We start from the raw sequence: 18,615 nt of genomic DNA, 5'->3' as shown, positions 1-18,615 counted from the left end.
AGCGACGCATACCACCGATGATTGAACGGTGTAGAGATCCCGAAGGAGAAAGAATCACAGAGTTCGAAGTGTGTGAAGGCATGGCTAGTGGCGGCGGCAGCGTCTCCTGGTCCTCGTTCAGAGTCGGAAGAGGGTCGCCCAACTCGGCACTCGCAAGGTGTACGGCAGTCATTTTGTATGCATGATGTCGTTGTAGACTGAGTTAGTGAATTAGACGTACTCGGTAAATAGGCTTGGGCGGTAGTAACCCTCCCAGAATCCCTTCTCGGTATTGGCAAAGTGGACCAAGTGCGCAGTTTTGGCACCTACATCTTCATCAGAAGCCAGGTGCTGGATACAGCAGGTCTCAATGGGACCAAAGTCCGAGTGGGGCGGCACCGACATCTCGCTGGGCGCTTGGCCTAAGAAGAGATCGATGGAAGCCTGTTTTTCCGCATCTGCAAACGAATTTGCATAGTACCGCCGGATGCCCTCGAGCATATCGCGTGAATGCGAGGACCAGTGATTGATCTTCCGGTACGTGTCGGTCGTATGCGCGAGCGCCGACCCACCATACTGAAGTGCAATGGTGTCGCCCAAATCGTGGTACATCTCCGTGAGCATATTTACAGCGTCCGAGTCGAACGAAAGATGTACGTGTTTCAGGAGGCCCAAAGCATGAAGTTGATGAGCAAATGCGGCTTTGCCCAGAACAAACTGCGCAGCATTCGTACGATCGAGACAGTCGACACAGTTGAGCCGCACAACACCATTCTGCAGGAGGATCGGGTGGCTGGGCGACCCGTCCGTGCGCTGCAAGCTCGAAGGCAAGGGTCCTGAATGGAAAAAGCGGGTGGAGCGAAGCGTATCTTCCGAGAGGCGCTCTAGAAAGTCGATCACATTGTCAGTCCGGCTCTTGCTGGCACGACTCATGTCCCATGCTAAATAACGTATGCGGCGATCTTTCCCAGCATCGTCTGGAGGTAAAAACTGGTTAAGCTGCTGAATACATTCATTGTAGGCCTTAAGCAGTTTGGACTCGCGAGGCTGTCGCTCTTTCCCTTTCACGAGATTCAAGACAATGACTGGTGTACCATACGAGTGGAATAGCTCATTGAAATGCCGTGCGGCCGGCGCAAAATATGGGTCCACCACAGAAATCTCGATGGGCGGTCGTGGCGACATATTCGTCGAGTCCTGTGTCCAGTAGACGGGGATCGAGCCGCGCATCATCACGTACGACGTAAAGTGTGGTGATGGGCGCAGCGGTGCTGGCTCTTTTTCGGTACTCCGTGCCGGCGGCGCAAAAAAGGGACTGGTCACAGGCTTGTGAACGACCTGCTCTGTCTCCACGTCGTTGGCCACATGCCCGTCGGCGTCAATGCCACGCTTGTAGAAGCGCGCGCCGGCAAAGTGTCGGGAGCGCCGCGCAATGAGAGACACATAGATAGCGGTGCCCAGCACACTGAGCTTCGCCTGATCCACAAACCCGTGCACAAGAGGAACGACCCACTGGCGCTTTGCGAGCTGAGACGACGCCATTGGTTCGTCAGGGCGCTGGCACTGACAGTCGGAAAAGGCAGGGACAAGCAGATGGTAGTTCCACATAAACTTTTCCTTGTAGCCCCACGCCGAGGTGCTGTGGATGCGATGGGCCACACGCGGGCCCGTCATGTTTTCCTGGAGGGTCCGTGTGACATCGTACGTATGACTGAAGTAAAAGTTTTTGCCAAGATCCACCTGGCGGAACGATCGCAGCTGCTGTGCCTCCTGCTGGTCCTTAAGCTTGGAGCGACCTGGTACGCTCGATAGCGTGCTGGGATGGCAGACAGGGACGACCTGCGTCTCGTCGCAATGGTAGATATAATGACCGCCAATGAGGCTAACGGCACTTCGTTTGGAAATGAGCACCATGTAGTACCCCGACGTGAACCGAACAAAGCCCACAAGACCAAAGAAGCGCCCGACATCGCGGAGACCGCCGCCAGGCCGAGACTCTTCCCGGATGCGCTCCAGTAAGTGCTCCACTTGAGCTGGTGTGTAGTCGGTGCTGTATCCTGTAACGTGAAGCGCCCATGCAGCGTCGCTAGACGGATCGAGCATCATGTCAGGCTTGTCTTTGGGCTCTGTCGTTGCCGGCTCAGGCTCTTTGGAGCTCGCCACGTGCGACGTGCGGTGCGACGATTTGGGCGAACGACTGGAGCCCAACGCGGAGATGGGCGGCACAGTGCGCTCCGGCGCATCTTGCATGAGGTGTAGATCGCCTGCATCGCCCACGTAGCTCTTCCATTCGGCCGTCAGTCGCAGGTGCTGTATATCGGAATCGTACAGACCGAGATACTTGCCATGCTGGTCAGGCGGTGGGGTAGCGCCTGCATCGCGCTCCGAGACAAGCGACGAGGCGAGCTCGGTGATCTCAGAAGATAGCGTGCCGGAAGGCGCATTTCCCGCCCGCAAGTGCAGATCGTTTTCATCGCCAGCGATACTGAGCACGACACTGGACATGCTCTTGTCCCGTTTGTGAGAGTGCTTGGGCCGCGTGGGTGTCGCAGGCGGCTGAGGTTCGGGCACCGTCACAAGTGGCACTGTACTGGGTGTCTCATGCTGTGCCGCATCATCCTGGACCGGCTTGTCCTGCGTTGCAATAGGGGGGACACGATCGATCTTGAGGACATGATATTTAGTCTGGCTGGAGTTGCACGAGACGAGGTAGAAATGGCGCCTAGACTCGTACATGGTAAACCGTATGAGATCGCCGGGCCGTTCATTCAGCTCACCTGCAGCAGGAAGAGTCACATCTTGGTCGTCTGCGGTCGAGAGGGTGGCCCGATCAGTGTCGCGGGTGTCCGCAGCGGAGGGGGCCTCGGCACTCGCTGGAGCTGGAGCTTGTGCGAGGAGAGCCGGCAATGCCACGTCGCCGCCTACGGTGGCGAGCAAATGTGCGTCGGAGCCAGGGATAGGATCGCCGGCCGGGAGGCGAGCCTCGCTCATGCAGGTCGCGGCGCACGGAGCGGCGCGGGGGGTCGCCGTACGAAGCACGTGGCACTACAGGCTACTTAATACACGAACGGAATGAAGCGGTACGGCACGATTTGGCAGTACTTGTCCCAGTCCTTGCCGTACTTGCGGGCGCAGCGCTCGAAGTCACGGCCACAGCGATGCGTGAGCACGGCAAGGAAAAAGGCTGAGTAGTAGTAGGGAATGATCGAGCGTGTGCCGGCGATGGCGCCCCACAAGAAGGCCTGCGTCCAGTCCGCCGTGTAGTTGGGCTTGCGCAGGAACTGCCACCAGCCATCGATGAGCAGCGCATTGCCGTGCCTTGTCTGCAGGTAGCGTGGGTCCTTCAGCGTGTTCCAGGGCCACTGCGGGAACGACCAGCGCACCTTGAGCGTGCCCTGCAGCTGCATGCGGAAGCGCGACTTTTGGGCCATGGACGAGTCAAAGACAAAGTGCGCAAAGAGCAGCAGCGAGAACATGAACACGTACGTTGGCGTCGAGAAGCGGTAGTATTCCGGTGGGTGCGCCGCCATGTACACGATGCTGTAGCAGTACGTGAACGGCACACCAGCAAAGTTCCAGAAGATGACCATGAAGCCCCACTTTTCGTGGAACATGTCCCACGTCTGGGGAATGCACTCCTCGCCCTTGGCGCACGCGTTGATGTACAGACCCGTTGCCAACACCATGAATGCCATGTTCGGTGTCACGTATCCGTACTTCTCGTACTGCTGGCATGCACCGCTCACGCTGATGAGGAAAAGCAGAATCCAGGGAATGCGCACCTCGGCCCACATCTTGAGGTCGATCGGGCCGATACGAGGGTTCAGCGCGGCACCCATGAAGAAGTCGTACACAAAGTTGCCGCTCATTCGGTGCGTCGTCTTGGTGATCACGGCGTGGAAGTAGGTGGCGAAACTTACCGCAAAGCCTGCAATCATACTCACTGTCATGTACTCGCCAAAGTGCTCGATGATCTGCGTCAAGCGGTACACGCCCGTGACGTGCAGCGTAGCGGCAATGATCAGCGTTACGTAGAGGCATCCGAGCGCATTACACTTGTACATGAGTGTCTTGTATCCAAGGGACGGCACCGGGAGACCCTCCTGCATGTAGCCGGGCATCACCCACGCAAGGACAAACTCGACCAGCATAAGCCCCCCGTAGCCGATGAACGCACGCGACGTAGGGAACGCATCCTCATACACATGGTGCGCCATGCGCTGGAAGAAGGGAATCACATCCCGCAGGCTCTGGGGGTGCGCAAACTGCCCATCGTAGAACCACAGGCAAATCCACAGGTAGTACATGAGCATGGGGAAGAGCGTGATCATGGCCGTCACACCCCAGGGACCGCCAAACTCGTATTCGTAGTGGCTGTCCATAGCCTTGTCGCGCTCGCGCCCCTGCTCGGAGATGACGATGCCGGGCATGTACTGCACGACCGCGCGCTCCTTGCCGCCGCCGACGATCTGCGGGTCGCGTAGATCCGGCTTGCAGTAGCCGTGAGCATACTTGCTCTCAGTAGGAGGCGGCGTGACAGGTGTCTGGGCGGCTGTGGCTTGCGCCTGCTTGGCAGCCGAGCGCGTGCGAATGCCCTCGCGGATCGGGGGAGCAGCCATCGTGGTGGCAGGGGAAAACGCGACGGGCGGCACCCGACGCGTTGCATCACGTGCCTTTCTGCTCGGCGGCTCGGTCGTGGTCGATCTTCGTTCTCTGTCGCCATAATGATGCCCGCCTCTGTTGCTGCCCGCCGCGCCGCGCTGGCCCTGCGCAGCGCCCGGCCTATGCCTATGAGGATGTTCAGTCAGTCTGTGCGTGCCCTGGAGGACTCGGCTGCGTCGCCGAAAATCGCCGGCATCGTAGACAGCATCGAGAAGCTGACCCTGCTGGAAGCCGCGGAGCTCGTGCAGGAACTCAAGACGCGTCTGAACATCACCGACATTGCGATGCCTGCTGCTGCGCCCGCCGCGCCGGCGGCGGCGCCGGCGGAGGAGGCGCCGGCGGAGGAGAAGCCGAAGGAGAAGACGCTCTTCACTCTCAAGTTTGTGGGTCTGGCGACTGACAGCGCCAAGGCCAAGGTCATCAAGGAAGTCAAGGCTATCAACACCAATATGAACCTGGTCGAGGCGAAGAAGTTCGTCGAGTCCGCGCCACAGACCCTCAAGGAGAACGTCACAAAGGAGGACGCGGAGAAGATCAAGGAGGCCGTCGAGAAGGCCGGCGGCAAGATCGAGCTGGCCTAGGCGCCGTCCCGATGGGGCGCGAGGCCCTCCAAAAGCGGCAGCAGGCGACCCCGATCATGCTGGCGCTCGACGTAGTATTTAGCCTGGTACCACAGCCGCAGGCCCAGGCGCTGCACACCATCTTTTACCGCACTGCGCGCCATGTCCGCGCCTCCGTGTGCGTCAGGAATACGCCGGTGCAGGGCCCACACGCCCTGGGCGACGGGCGTTATACTCCGTAGGGCAGTCTGCGCGTCGCTCGTGGCCCAGTGCGCCAGGAGGTCCGAGAGCGCAAGCGATAACAGCGCAATGCCTGGGGCCAGCTGGGTGTAGTCGTGTGACGGTACAGCTGCACCGCATACGCGTGCAAGCGCGCCCAGATCAGGGCGCAGCTGCGTATAGGATGTCTGCAGCACCAGGTGCCATGCCACGCACGCACGCACTGCGCGCAGGCCCGAGGGCACCGCATGCACTAGCGCCACCTGCTCAGACGGCCGCAATGCGAGCCCTAGATGTACGAGGCGCGCAGCCACAGCAGCGGAATCGGCCACCTGCATCAGCGAGGTACACGTACCGCATCAGCCAAATGCGTCAGGACGCGCTCACGGAGCCACGGACGCCTGTCCAGCGGCGCAGTCACACCCATGTATACGAGAACGGGGAGCAGAGGAAGCGCGATATCGGCATCACTGCGTTAGTGACACGCACGTACAAGGAGCAGCTGGCCAGCAGCTGCCAGAGGCGCATCATGGCCTGGAGACGTGGGCTGGGCATGTTCCACGCGGCGAGCGGCGCCACCGCTGCGCCAGCGGCGCGCGCGAGCACGTCGGTATCCGCGCCCATCGCCGCTAGCAGCGGCACTACGAGGCGACCCACGCAGTCGCTGCGCACCACCAGCGCTGCGCGCGCACGGCGAGCTAAGCACTCGTCTCGCGCAAGACAGAGCCGCATCATCGGTGCCACAAGATCGGAAGAGAGCCACGGCTGCCACCGCAGGCACGAGAGCACCGCTGCCTCGCTCGGGTCGACCTCGATCACGGGCGGCGGGTCAGTGCGCCAGAACGAAGACAAAAGGGGGGTATGTGAGGTGCGTCCGACTTGGTCGAGCTTCACGAGGTGCACGAGGTGCTCGGCTTCAGGCGCGTCGAGTGTCGTCCAGAGCGCCGCATGGGGATCGGTCCGGTCCGTCGGCGCGTCGATTTGCGCAATCAGCGCGTCAACGTCCGCATATTGCTGTGGTAGGAGGCCACGGCGCTCGCGACGCGCCTTGTCGCGGCTGAGTGCCTCGAGCGAGTACTTGCTCTGGGCCAAAGTCAGCGGTTTCGGCACGCCATGCTGCCGCTGTGCGCGTTCGTCCGCAGGCCGCGTAAGACTCAGCTTGTCTCGGTACGTGCCACGCTGTGACGCGGCGCGGCGCGGACGGCGCGGCACGCGCAGTGCCTCATCGTCCGAGTCGTCGTCCAGGCCCAGCATGTCGGACAGCTCGGGGGTGGCGTCCATGGCAGCGCGCGCGCGTTCGCGCGCCTCCGCCATGATGCGCGCGCTCGCTGACACAGCTGTCGGTGAATCACTTGCCGCTGGCACCGCATCGCCGATGCCCCCCACCTCATCGAGCGCCGGCTCCGAGGAGGGCACGCTCGGCCGCCCCATGGGCGGCGGCGTCGCCCAGGCCGTGGGCATAAGGTGGAGGTGCATCTGGTCGCCCGTGCTGCCGAACGCGTGATTCAGTTCCGCCGCCACAGCGCCACGATGGGGACAGTAGCGCATGCAGGCGACGCAGGTACCGAGCGCGTCGAACTGCATGTGAAGGGCATGACATGCGGCTCGTGTGTGTCGAGCATCGAGACGATGCTGGGGCAGCAGTCCGGTATCGTGAGCGTCTCGGTGGCCCTGCTGGCCGAGCGGGCCGTCGTTGAGTTTGACGCGGCGCAGTGGACGCGTGAAAAAGTGGCCGAGGCTATAGAAGACATTGGCTTCGACGCAGAGGTGCTGGAGGAGGCGCGCGACAATGAGGTGACGCTGTCAGTGTACGGGATGACGTGTGCGTCGTGCACGTCGTCTGTCGAGCGGGCGCTGCGCGATGTGCCGGGCGTGACCTCGGTGGCCGTATCGCTTGCGCTGCAGCGCGCGCAGGTGCACTTTGAGCACGGCACTACGAGTGTGCGGGCGCTTGTGCAGGCTGTCGAGGACGCCGGCTTTGACGCGATTCTCTTTGATGACCGCGACGAGTCGCAGCTGAGCAGCCTCACGCGCGTGCGCGAGGTGCAGGAGTGGTGGCAGGCCTTTGTCTCGTGCCTGTACTTTGCGGTGCCCGCGTTTCTGCTGCATATGGTGCTCTCACGCCTCTCGTTCTTCCACGCGGTGCTGCACGCACAGCTGCTCCCGGGCCTGTACGCGCAGGACTTGCTCGCGCTGCTTCTCACGCTGCCTGTCCAGTTTGGGATTGGGTGGCGTTTCTTCCGCAGTGCGTACAAGGCGTTCCAGCACGGCACCGCAACGATGGACACGCTTGTGGTCCTCGGCACGATGGCGTCGTGGACGTTCAGTGTGGTGTCCATGCTGCTCGCACTGCACTGCAGTACGCGCGACACATGCAAGCCGCCCAAGACGTTCTTTGAGACGTCGACGATGCTAATTACCTTTGTCACGCTCGGGCGGTACCTTGAGAATGCGGCGAAAGGGCGCACGAGCGAGGCGCTCACGCGGCTCATGCGCATGACGCCGCAAAAAGCCACCATCTACGAGGACGACGCTTGCACGGTCGAGCGTGTCGTGCCCGTTGAGCTGCTCCAAGTGGGCGACACGGTCAAGCTCGTGCCTGGCGAGCGCATAGCCGCCGATGGAGTCGTAAAGCACGGCGAGAGTGCCGTGGACGAGAGCCTGATCACCGGCGAGTACGTGCCAGTGCGCAAGACGCCCGGCAGCCAGCTCATTGGTGGCACGGTCAACGGCACGGGCACACTCGACTTTGTCGTGACGCGCGCCGGCAAAGACACGGCGCTGAGCCAGATCGTCACTCTCGTGCAGGACGCGCAGACGAGCAAGGCGCCGATCCAGGCGTACGCGGACCGCGTTGCCGGCGTATTTGTCCCGTGCATCCTCGTGCTGAGTTTGTGCACCCTCCTCGTGTGGCTGACGGTCGCCTACGTATTCCCCCCGACATGGCAGCCGCACATGCTGCGCAGCGCGCAAGGCAAGTTCATGGAGTGCATGAAGCTGTGCATTAGCGTGATTGTCGTTGCATGTCCCTGCGCCTTGGGGCTCAGCACACCGACGGCCGTGATGGTCGGCACCGGCGTCGGCGCCTCGAACGGCATCTTAATCAAGTCGGGCAGCTCCCTCGAGGCGGCATGCAGCATCGCGCACGTCGTCTTTGACAAGACAGGTACCCTCACGCGTGGTGAGCTGCGCGTCGTAGACCGCTGGGACGCCCCGGACGTGCCCGCGGGGCGCACCGCGGCCCTCGTCCACGCCGTGGAGAGCCGCAGCGAGCACGTCCTGGCGCAGGCACTCGTGCAGCACTGCGAGACGTTGGCAGGCAGCTTGCGCGGCACGGTGACGGTGACGGACTTTGAGGCTGTGCAGGGGGCTGGCGTCCGCGCGAGGGGCGTATGCGAGGGGCACACGTACGCCGTGCACGTTGGGCGCGAGTCACTGCACTCGACGCCGCTCCCGCCCGGTGCGGTAGCATTTCGCGAGCCGCACGAGGCGCGCGGATGCACGATGGTGTATGCATGGCTCGACGATGCGCTTGTGGCGGCCTTTGCCCTCGCCGATACCATCAAGCCGGACGCGGCGCGCGCGGTGGAGCTCCTGCATCGGATGGGCATGACCTGCAGTATTATGACGGGCGACACAGTAAGCACGGCGCGCGCGGTCGCCAAGGAGGTCGGTATTCCCCTCGCGCACGTCCAGGCGGGTCTGAGTCCCAATGGCAAGCTCGTGCTGCTGCACCAGGAGCATGTGGCCCCGCGCGAGCCGCCAGCGACGCGGTGGGCGGCGCTGTGGGCGGCGCTTGTGCCTGAGGCGCCGACAGGCGTGGCGATGGTCGGCGATGGCGTGAACGACTCGCCGGCGCTGGCGGCCGCCGATGTGGGCATTGCGCTGAGCTCCGGCTCGGACATTGCGATGAGCGCGGCGTCCATTGTGCTTATGCGCAACCAGCTGATGGATGTGCCGATCGCCTTTTTGCTGTGCCAGCGGATCTTCCAACAAATCCGTCTGAACTATGTGTGGGCTACGATGTACAATGTGGTAATGATTCCGATTGCGATGGGTGTCTTCTTGCCGTGGGGCATCCACATGCATCCCATGATGGCCGGTCTCGCGATGACACTGAGCAGCGTGAGTGTGGTGCTGAGCTCGCTCTCTCTCAAGGGGTGGCACCGCCCCGATACGTCGCTCGAGTTGCAGGAGCCGACCATGTTCAGCACACTGCGCGCGACCCTGGCAAGCTTCGTGGGCCGGCGCGCACGGCAAGCCGAGTACTTGTCCCTCGAGCTCGCCTAGCTGCGCACGACCAGCATCGTCGAGGGAAAGGTGCCTCGCGCCATGTCCCACGGCACGAGCATACGGCCGGCCGGCCCCGTGTGCACGAGCCATACGCGGTTGCCGACGCCGACCTGCTGCAGCCACGGGCCGGCATGGGCAAGCAGCTCGTCAAGGTCCTCGCGTTCCAGAGGCAGCGCGGATTCGGCCGGCGCAACCCAGTGGAGAAGGCGCAGCGCCGGGAAGGAGCGGACGGCTCGCGCCAGGACCTCGGGCTCGGCATCGACGACGTACACAGCAAGCTCATGCAGGTGTGTGGCGAGGGGAGCGGCCGCCAGCCGCGTGAGCTGCGCTTGCGAGACGGCGAGGCCGTGGATTTGCAGGCCCTGCAGGGTCGTGGCCGAGCGGCTCATGCACAGACGCTCCAGCCACCCCGGGTCAAGCCGCCACTGCGGCGCGGGGTCGGCGGTGTGCGTCGGCGCCTCGCTCGGGCCGCCGGGGGCGCGCCCGCCTCTTGCATACATAGTAAGGTAGCGCAGGCCCGAGCAGGTGTCGACGAGATGTGCACTCGCCGCAAAGAACGCGGGCGCCTCGTTCAGGCGCCGCGGCGTCGTCAGCGTGAGGCGCTCGACCTGGGAGACGCGCGGCGCCAGTGCGACGAGCTCATCGGGCGCGAGCGCCACAGCCTCCAGAGCGAGCTCACGTAACGCAGGCGATACGAGCGCGTGCACGCCGGGACCATGCACCTGCTTGCACCCGACGAGCGTGAGCGACGTGAGGCGCGGTGCATGCGGCGCCAGTTGCACGAGAAGCGCATCGGTGACCACCGACGAATCGAGGCACAGGAGCGTGAGGCGGCGCAAGCGGCCGTCGAGGCGGGCCACGAGCGCCACGAGGTGCTCGGCGAGCGCGCGGTCAGGGAGCACGAATGAGAGCTCTGTGACTGTGCGCGGCATGTGGCGCGCGAGCACCGCCGGCGACCAAGTGCGCGTGTTCCCTGTGAGCTCGAGGCGCTCGAGGCACGTCATCTTGTCGAAGAGCCCGACCAGCACGCGGTCACTCAGGCTCCCCGTGCGCGTCCACGCAAGGACGCGCAGGTGTGTGGCGTGCTGCAGTGCCTGCACGATATGTGCCTCGAGCTCTTCGAGACGCTCAGCTGGCATCCCAAATGGGAACACACGCAACTCGACGATGCGCAGCCACCGCGCGAGCGCCGGTGCACTGGCGAGCGTCTGGAACACGCGCACGAGGCGCGTCTGGTCACGTAGCCATAGGCGCTCGTACAGGAGCGGAACCGCATGGTGGTACCACCAGCGGCACACGAGGCAGCACCGTGCGAGATCGGCCGTGCGCCAGGCGAGCTGTGCGAGGACCAGCGGTACGAGCTCGCCCGGCAGCGGGCGCATGGCGGGGGCCGGCGCTGCGGCGCCGCACGGACATTTCTATCACGTGATAAGAAGACGACGCGAAGGGGGCGGCGGCCTCTCCTCTGACCATGGACAGGGCGTGGCGGCCGATGGCCGCGCTGCAGCGCCAGGCCCAGGTGATGTGCGCGCGCGCATATGCAAGCAGTGCGCGCAGCGCCAAAGTGACTCGGCACTTTGCGTACCAGGACCGCCGCACCAAGCTGAGCGACCGCAAGACGTACCTGTATGGCATGTACGAGCGCCTGATGAAGGAGAGCGAGCTGCTCCTCCTGTTTGAGACGGAAAACGTGAGCATGCCGCTGATGAACGCTGTGCGTGCGCAGATTGCACACGTCCCGATCCCGACCACGGACCATGAGCGCCTCGTCGCGCTGAACGGTGGCCAGCCGTGGGACCGCCCGGCGAGCCGCTTCTCGGTCGTGCGCACCGGCTTGCTGCGCCCCGTGTGCCGCAAGCACGACTCGGAGGCCATCCAACAGCTCGGTCCCTACCTGCACGGGCAGCTCGCGCTCCTGGCGTGCCCCGTCCTGTCGCCCGAGTACGTCGGCCGCCTGCTGCGCGCGATGGAAAAGCCCCTGAGGGCAGCCGCCGCTGCCGTCGACCCCAAGAGCGGCAAAAAGGTGCCGAAGATCGCGCCGCTCGTCGCTGTCGTGGAGCATACGCGCCTCATCGAGGCGCAGGGCCTGCCGGCGCTGACCAAGCTGCCAGACCTCGCGACGCTGCGGGCCCAGATCGTCGGTCTGGTCAGCGCGCCCGGCCAGCAGCTCGCCGGCGTCCTCTCGCAGGCTCGCGGCGGCCTCCTGGCAGCCACGCTCGATGCGCGCCGCCGCGACCTCGAGCCTCCGTCCCCATAGCCTCCACTAGCCACCATTGTGCGGCCCTATGGGCGTCCCAGGGCTGTGGCGTGAGCTCGCGGACCACGCTACGGACGCGACGCTCGCGGACCTGGCGTGGGCGCACTGGGCGCGCACGTCCACGCTCTTTCGCCTGGGGATTGATGCGACGTCGTGGCTGTACCATGCGCGCAAGAGTCGGGGCGGCGCCGAGCCGGAGCTGCGCCTTGTCTTCTTCCGCCTCGTGCGGCTCTTGGCGCTCCCGGTCGCTCCCCTATTTGTATTGGATGGCACGGCGCGGCCTGCGATGAAGCGCGGCGCGCCCGTGTGGCTCGGCACGCATCCCCTCGAGGCGCCGTTCCAGGCGCTCGTGCGTGCCTTTGGATTTGCGCACTGGCGTGCGCCTGCCGAGGCGGAAGCAGAGCTTGCGTGGCTTAGCGCGCATGGCACCCTCGATGGCGTACTGACCGACGACGTCGATACCCTCCTGTTCGGTGCGAGCGTCGTGCTCCGCCATCGCGCCGTCAGCGCCGAAGCGCTGCCAGATACGGTCGCTGTGCTCGATACGCGCAGCGCAGCGTGGCCGTACGACGCAGATGCGCTCGTGCTGGTCGCCCTGCTGGCAGGTGGCGACTATGACGCCCATGGCTGTCCAGCGTGCGGTATCCGTGTACGTGGCGCTCTCGCTTACCCAGACGGCCATGGCTCTCGCACGCGGCGGCTACGGCAGCTCACTCGCTGCGCAGTTTCGCCAGCATTTTCCACCGACCGCCTCAAAAGCACAGCTGGACGCCAGCTGCGCGGCATGGGACACCTTCGTAGCCCAATGGCGCAACGATATGGCGCATGAGCTACTGACGAATTCGCATGGCCGCCTCGCACGCAAGCAGCCCAGAGTAGCGCAGACGCTTCGTACATCCGCGTTTCTCGGCGACGCACGCGCGCGCCGCTGGCTTTTTGACTATATCTGGCCTTGCACGTCGGAGCGCACGCCCAGGCGCACCCAGCTAGAGCGCCTCGCCGCGCACAGCGGGGCCGCGTCGCTGCGCGCCATGGCACGCGAGGCACAGACGCTCTTTGCATGGAGTCCGTCGACGGTGCTCGCACGCTTTGAGCGCGCCGTGTGGTCTGGCGTGTATGTGCGCCGACTCCTGGCCACGGCGCACCGCACGTCCGTGGACGAGCTGACCGATGCGATGGCCGCCCTAATGACAGGGCCACGGCGCTCGGCTGTTCTCTCTGTTCATGCCCGGCGGCGCGTAGGGCAGCGCGACGAAGCGCGCGTCTCGTACGAGGCCCGGCCTTTTGTGGACCAAGTGTGCCAGGCGCTCGACATGCGCGAGTCGTGTGCGCCGTGCAAGCGGCGAGCGTGGGTGCCGGTCGCCCTCCTGCGCGCACAGCGGCACGACGCAGCGCATGTGCAGGCATGCCTCGTAGCGGTGCCGCGGGCCAGCACGCCGCCGCCGCGCCTCGACGAGTACCTCGAGCAGATGGCGCCGTCTGATGATAGCGACGTGCAGTTCCTTGAGGCACGCGTGCGCGAAGTGATCGTGCTAAGTGATGACTCTTATAGTACATGAGCGCTATGCAGCTTGTCGCGAAGCTGGCCCCACTTTTTCCGCACCCACTGCCAGGGGCCCAGTGGATAGCCGTCGAGAAACGGCGGGCGCAGTGCATGCAAAAGACGCCGGCGGCGAGACGTCGGGTCGACGAGCACGGGCGCAGGGTCGCCTGAGAGCTGCGGCGCAATCTGGTGGATCGACCAAACAAGCCCCTGCCGCGACGACTCCATGTGCGAGAGGTAGCGCTTGAGCCCAAACTTTTCAATGCGGCCACGCAGGAGGCGGAACGACACGCCCGAGCTCACATGCGCAGCGATATGGCAGTGCGTCATAGACGCATCGCGCGGCATGGCCTCAGTGAATCGCAGCGCCTCGGTGACGGCCAGCACCGACGTATGGTCGAGGTTGCGAGTCCACGTGGACATGGTACGTGGTGCGCCGTCTTCCGACGGCATAAGATCGACTTCGCTCTCTTCGAGCACCCAGGACGTCGAGTTTTTGATAATGCCCGCTGGCGCCCACTTGGGCAGCGAGCCGCGCTTCAGCAGGAGGCGCGATGTGCACAGCACCGGCACCGGTGCGCCACCGGCCGTTCGGGGGGGTCGCTCCTCGATGTGGCGATCAACTACATCGACCGTCAGCACATGCTGCGCCTGTGGGTTGGGGTATCGTCGATAAAAGGCCTGGATACAGGCTGTCCATGGATATCTGCGTCAGTCGGCGGCGCGTACGCATAGCTGCTCTCCTGCGCCACGGTCCGCACCATGGCCTGAAGAAGAGTGGAGGTGTCAAAACGCCGAATTTCTACGTCTACGAAGAACCTCCACGCATCGCAGACATCAGGCCGCCCAGGCCGCCCATGCCCTGCATCATCTGCTGCATCTGCGACATGTCGGGCAAGCCACCGCCCAGGCCAGGCAGGCCGCCCAGGCCGGGCATACCGCCCATCGCAGCGAGGGAGGGCGGGACATTGCCGCTCTGTAGCTGACGCATCAGCTGCTCGCGCCCACCGGGCTGGCGCAGCTGCGCCTTGATGTCGGCGGGCAGGGCATTCTGCATCTTCATCACCTGCTCGCGCGACATGCCAGGCGGCAGCATCGGTGGCGCACCGCGACCGCGGCCGCCCTGCATCTGCTGTAGCCAGCTGTTCTTCCCGCCAACCTTTTTGACCATCGTGCTGATTGTGCGGTACTGCAAAAGGAACTCCTCGACATCGCGCATGCTCGTGCCACTTCCGCGCGCAACGCGCCGCGCACGCGCATTGAGACGCAGCTGCGGCTTGGCCTTGTCGTCCTGCGCTTCCTTGCGTGCGACCGGCGTCGTGAAGCAGCTACCGTCCGAGTCGAGCTCGGCCGGTGTCATACTGTCGATGATGTAGAGCATCGTTTTGAACTTATTCGATGCCATCTGGTCGTTCGCGCCATCATTGAACATGGCGCCCATACCAGGGATCATCCCGGCCATCTTCGACATGGGACCCATGCTCATAATCTGGGTGATCTGCTCGCGCCAGTCGCGGATCGTATAAGCTCCGCCTTCCTGGATCTTCTTCATCATATCCTTGTGCCGCTCCTGCACGTCCGTATTCATCTGCACCTCCTCGATCTTGTCCATAAGGCCTGACAGGTCACCCAGGCCGAGCAGCTTGGACACAAACGGCCGCGCGCGGAATGGCTCGAGGTCATGAATATGCTCGCCCGTACCGATAAAGAGGATCGGTGTCTGCGTCGAGGCCACCGCCGAGATGGCACCGCCACCCTTTGCGTGGCCATCGAGCTTCGTGACAAACAGCGCACCGTAGTTTGAGGCCTCCTTAAATGCGCGGCACTGCGCCTCGGCTGCCTGGCCAATGCTCGCATCGAGCACCATGATGGTCTGCGTCGGCTTGATCGCTGCGCTAATATCGATCATTTCGTCAAACAGGTCCTTCTCCTGCTTGTGTCGCCCTGACGTGTCGACAATAATGATATCAAAGCGGTTCTTCTTGAACGACGCGACACCCGCCGACGCAATCGCCACGGGGTCCGTCTCGGTGTACGAGCCGTAGAACGGAAGATGCGCCTTGGCCGCATTCTGCTTCAGCTGATCAAACGCACCCGCGCGGAACGTGTCCGCGCACACCAGTCCTGTCTTGTATCCGCGCTTCTGGTACCACAGCGCCAGCTTCGTGCACGACGTCGTCTTGCCTGAGCCCTGCAGACCGACAAACATAATGACGCTCTGCCGGCCCTTCTCGAGGCGGTGGTTGGCGCTGCCTCCCGCATCGACGAGCTTCACAAGGTACTCGAACACAATCTTTTGCACCTGATGCTTGCGCTGCGCATCTGTCTGGCTATCCGCATGGCTCTTTTCATTCAGCATCGTTTGGACCTCTGCCTTGACGTCCTGCCGCAGCTTCTGTACGAGGCGCACATTCACATCGCTCGCAAGCAGCGCACTGCACACTTGCTTGAGAAGAAGATCGACTGTTGCCCCATCGACGGTCGGCTGGCGTTGCAAGTCCGCAAACGCCTGGTTCAGGCGCCGCCCCAGGTCAGCCAACACCATCGCGCCAGGAAGAAGACGCTCACGCGGCCTCCACGTGATGTAGCGCCGCCGCCTTCTCCACATGCAACGCTCCGTGCGCCGGGCGGCAGCGCGCGTGCTGGTCGCCTCGGTCCTGTGGCGCCTGGTATGCGTGGCCACACTGATTATCACGACCCACACACAGACGGCCTTCGATACATCTGGAGCGCTTCTGCGATGGACCATCCCTGGCGCTGATAGGGAGGTCGCCTGGGATACGTGGGCCGTGCCGTTCGTGCGCTGGGATACGGTGTACTTCGTCGGCATGGCGCACCCACTTGGTGGGTACCAGTACGAACAGATGCTTGCATTTCAACCGGGTATAGTGGGCATACTCCGTCTGCTGGGCACTTCTCATGCGTCGCCTTGGAGTCCCACGCGCGCCGTCGTCCGCACGACCTTGCTTGCCAACATCCTCTCGTGCGTGAGCCCTGTGCTGCTCTATCTTGTCACGCGTGCCCAGTTCCGATCAGAGAAGTTCGCTGTACGTGCGGCACTCCTTTCCGTGTTCGCCCCCGCATCGGGGACGGCGCTTTCGTCGCCCACGCCCGAGCCCTTCTTCTCGTTCCTCGCGCTACTAGGCCTCACGTGCCTCTCATGGGATGCCGCGCCGCGCCTCGCCCGGCTCTGGGCGGCTGCGTGCTTTGCAGGCGCCACCTTGTTTCGGGCGAATGGCGTCCTCCTGAGCGGCTTTCTCATTTGGCACGCACTATGGCGCCCCAGCCTCCGCCGCGTTCCACGCAGTGTGGCGGCGTGGATGGCCGATGCTCTCACGGCCGGTGGCAGTGTCTTGCTCGCAGGACTGCCTCTCGCGCTGCAGCAGGCATGGGCCTATGCACACTTGTGCCCCGGGCGTCCCTGGTGCCGCGATACGGTGCCACTGCCCTACTCGTATATTCAGGCGGCGTACTGGGATGTGGGCTTTGGGCGCTACTGGACGTTGGCACAGGTGCCCAACTTTGTCTTGGCAGCACCTGTCCTTGTCCTTGGCGCCTGGGCCTGTGTGCGTCTTGCGCACAGCTGGCGCCGCGTGTGGACGGATACGTGGTGGCCGTGGCAGAGCGCAGGGCAGGCCTGTGAGCTCGCCCACGTGTACTATACGGCCGCCGTGCTCGCGCTCCTGCTCTTCGTGAGCCATGTGCAAATCGCACTGCGCTTTGCGACGCCTGGCGGCCTGCCATTGCTATGGTGGGGCGCGGCGCTTCTGTGCGACGAGCATCCGCGCGTGGGGCGCGTCTTCCTGGGTTATCTACTATGGTACAGTCTGGCCGCGACGGTGCTATACGCCGGCTTTTATCCACCAGCCTAGTCGCGAAGCTCGTTCAGCTCCATGGCGTCGGTGCCATGCGACTCGAGCAGCTGGTGCTCGGAAAATCCGACGCGCATCTCGCGCTGGATCGCGAAGCGCTCGGCACACACGATGCATAGCGTCGCATGCAGAGCCATGACAAGCCACCAGTAGAGCGAGTAGGGAATCGAGCCTGCGTACCACGATGTGATTAGGAAGTGGACCACATGCATCGTGCACACAAAGTCGAGGACGTGCGTGGGTTTGCGCACCAAGTAGTAGAGCACTTGCACATCAAAAATGATCGTTAGGAGCCATCCAAATGAGATGGCCCAGCCACGGCGCACGTCGTGCGTCTTGTGCCATTCCCACTGTTCCAGCTGTGTTTCCTGCTGCAGCAGGGTGTTGCTCGGCGCCGGCGTGGCGGACGTAGCCACCGAGTCGTTCCGCGCGTCACTAGCCTGCGTATCGTTCCAGCGGAACGCAGAGGGTGGCAGCACCTGCGGCACAGCAGATCCGTTGATGTACGCGACATCCAGCCACACTGAGCCTGCCGTCCAGTTGTGCACGGCCGCCTGCTCCGCGTCGGTCCACCTAGGCGCATCTTGCCCCTTGGCCGTCCAGCCGGTGTACATGTTGACCAGCTGCGTGAGCATGTCCCAGTCCCACGTCGGCTGGCTCGCTAGCTCACGCCAGTCAATGATCATGCCGACCTGCGCAGGCCCGCCCTCAAAGCGCAGCGCTGCAGGCGCCGTGAAAATAGACAGGAGAGGCGGCACAAACGCTGCAAGCAAAATATAGTGGATGGCCTGGAGCGCCGTGATCTGTGTGGGTAGAGGAGCGTACCTGTGCCAAAATACGCAGCGGGTCCCACCCATGCAGCGTAGATGTGAGCCTCAGCTCTCTGAGCTTCATCGCGCGGCTCGAGCGTCGGAGGGCAAGGGGCGCCTCCACTCGGTTCAGTGTTGGCGACCATGATCCGATTCGTTCTCGTGCAGAATCGGCAGGGCAAGGTGCGCCTGGCCAAGTACTATGCGCCTATCGAAGAGGCAGAAAAGGCGCGGATACCTATCGAGGTGCATCGGCTCCTTTTGACGCGTGATCGACGCAACCAAAGCAACTTTGTGCAGGTACGCCGAATGCCTGACCCAGTTCCATAACGACAAGATTGTGTACCGGCAGTACGCAGGCCTGTACTTTTGTATGTGTATCGATATGCGTGATAATGAACTTGCCTACCTCGAAGCTATC

General features: G+C 63.6%; 10 protein-coding genes across 10 annotated transcripts; 5 read left to right on the top strand and 5 right to left on the bottom strand.

The window, feature by feature from the left end:
* Positions 1 to 210: 210 nt before the first annotated feature.
* MSY001_1749 (uncharacterized protein) lies at positions 211 to 2,970 on the bottom strand (the record flags this gene model as incomplete). Its single annotated transcript, XM_018883564.1, has 1 exon — positions 211 to 2,970. The coding sequence occupies one exon, from the start codon at positions 2,968 to 2,970 to the stop codon at positions 211 to 213; it is 2,760 nt and encodes a 919-aa protein (XP_018740311.1).
* Positions 2,971 to 3,035: 65 nt separating this feature from the next.
* On the bottom strand, positions 3,036 to 4,598 carry MSY001_1748 (uncharacterized protein; the record flags this gene model as incomplete). Its single annotated transcript, XM_018883563.1, has 1 exon — positions 3,036 to 4,598. One exon carries the CDS (start codon positions 4,596 to 4,598, stop codon positions 3,036 to 3,038), a length of 1,563 nt encoding a protein of 520 aa, XP_018740310.1.
* Positions 4,599 to 4,703: 105 nt separating this feature from the next.
* On the top strand, positions 4,704 to 5,222 carry MSY001_1747 (uncharacterized protein; the record flags this gene model as incomplete). Its single annotated transcript, XM_018883562.1, has 1 exon — positions 4,704 to 5,222. The coding sequence occupies one exon, from the start codon at positions 4,704 to 4,706 to the stop codon at positions 5,220 to 5,222; it is 519 nt and encodes a 172-aa protein (XP_018740309.1).
* Positions 5,223 to 7,529: 2,307 nt separating this feature from the next.
* MSY001_1746 (uncharacterized protein) lies at positions 7,530 to 9,561 on the top strand (the record flags this gene model as incomplete). Its single annotated transcript, XM_018883561.1, has 2 exons — positions 7,530 to 9,522; positions 9,551 to 9,561. The coding sequence occupies 2 exons, from the start codon at positions 7,530 to 7,532 to the stop codon at positions 9,559 to 9,561; spliced, it is 2,004 nt and encodes a 667-aa protein (XP_018740308.1).
* Positions 9,562 to 9,706: 145 nt separating this feature from the next.
* On the bottom strand, positions 9,707 to 11,095 carry MSY001_1745 (uncharacterized protein; the record flags this gene model as incomplete). Its single annotated transcript, XM_018883560.1, has 1 exon — positions 9,707 to 11,095. One exon carries the CDS (start codon positions 11,093 to 11,095, stop codon positions 9,707 to 9,709), a length of 1,389 nt encoding a protein of 462 aa, XP_018740307.1.
* A 110-nt stretch (positions 11,096 to 11,205) lies between these two features.
* MSY001_1744 (uncharacterized protein) lies at positions 11,206 to 11,970 on the top strand (the record flags this gene model as incomplete). The annotated part of the gene is made up of 2 exons (XM_018883559.1): positions 11,206 to 11,237; positions 11,262 to 11,970. 2 exons carry the CDS (start codon positions 11,206 to 11,208, stop codon positions 11,968 to 11,970), a joined length of 741 nt encoding a protein of 246 aa, XP_018740306.1.
* Positions 11,971 to 11,998: 28 nt separating this feature from the next.
* MSY001_1743 (uncharacterized protein) lies at positions 11,999 to 13,453 on the top strand (the record flags this gene model as incomplete). The annotated part of the gene is made up of 3 exons (XM_018883558.1): positions 11,999 to 12,619; positions 12,696 to 13,120; positions 13,213 to 13,453. The coding sequence occupies 3 exons, from the start codon at positions 11,999 to 12,001 to the stop codon at positions 13,451 to 13,453; spliced, it is 1,287 nt and encodes a 428-aa protein (XP_018740305.1).
* Positions 13,454 to 14,321: 868 nt separating this feature from the next.
* Positions 14,322 to 16,058, bottom strand: MSY001_1742 (uncharacterized protein; the record flags this gene model as incomplete). The annotated part of the gene is made up of 1 exon (XM_018883557.1): positions 14,322 to 16,058. The coding sequence occupies one exon, from the start codon at positions 16,056 to 16,058 to the stop codon at positions 14,322 to 14,324; it is 1,737 nt and encodes a 578-aa protein (XP_018740304.1).
* Positions 16,059 to 16,119: 61 nt separating this feature from the next.
* GPI18 (ER membrane glycoprotein subunit of the GPI transamidase complex-like protein) lies at positions 16,120 to 17,156 on the top strand (the record flags this gene model as incomplete). The annotated part of the gene is made up of 2 exons (XM_018883556.1): positions 16,120 to 17,025; positions 17,097 to 17,156. The coding sequence occupies 2 exons, from the start codon at positions 16,120 to 16,122 to the stop codon at positions 17,154 to 17,156; spliced, it is 966 nt and encodes a 321-aa protein (XP_018740303.1).
* A 225-nt stretch (positions 17,157 to 17,381) lies between these two features.
* Positions 17,382 to 18,279, bottom strand: MSY001_1740 (uncharacterized protein; the record flags this gene model as incomplete). The annotated part of the gene is made up of 2 exons (XM_018883555.1): positions 17,382 to 18,210; positions 18,239 to 18,279. 2 exons carry the CDS (start codon positions 18,277 to 18,279, stop codon positions 17,382 to 17,384), a joined length of 870 nt encoding a protein of 289 aa, XP_018740302.1.
* Positions 18,280 to 18,615: the final 336 nt, after the last annotated feature.

The sequence above is a fragment of the Malassezia sympodialis genome, genomic scaffold, assembly GCF_000349305.1.
Source record: "Malassezia sympodialis ATCC 42132 genomic scaffold, msy_sf_8, whole genome shotgun sequence".
In the NCBI taxonomy this organism is placed as follows: domain Eukaryota; kingdom Fungi; phylum Basidiomycota; class Malasseziomycetes; order Malasseziales; family Malasseziaceae; genus Malassezia; species Malassezia sympodialis.
The sequence above is the reverse complement of the archived record's forward strand: the minus strand, read 5'-3'. Positions and strand labels throughout refer to the sequence as shown.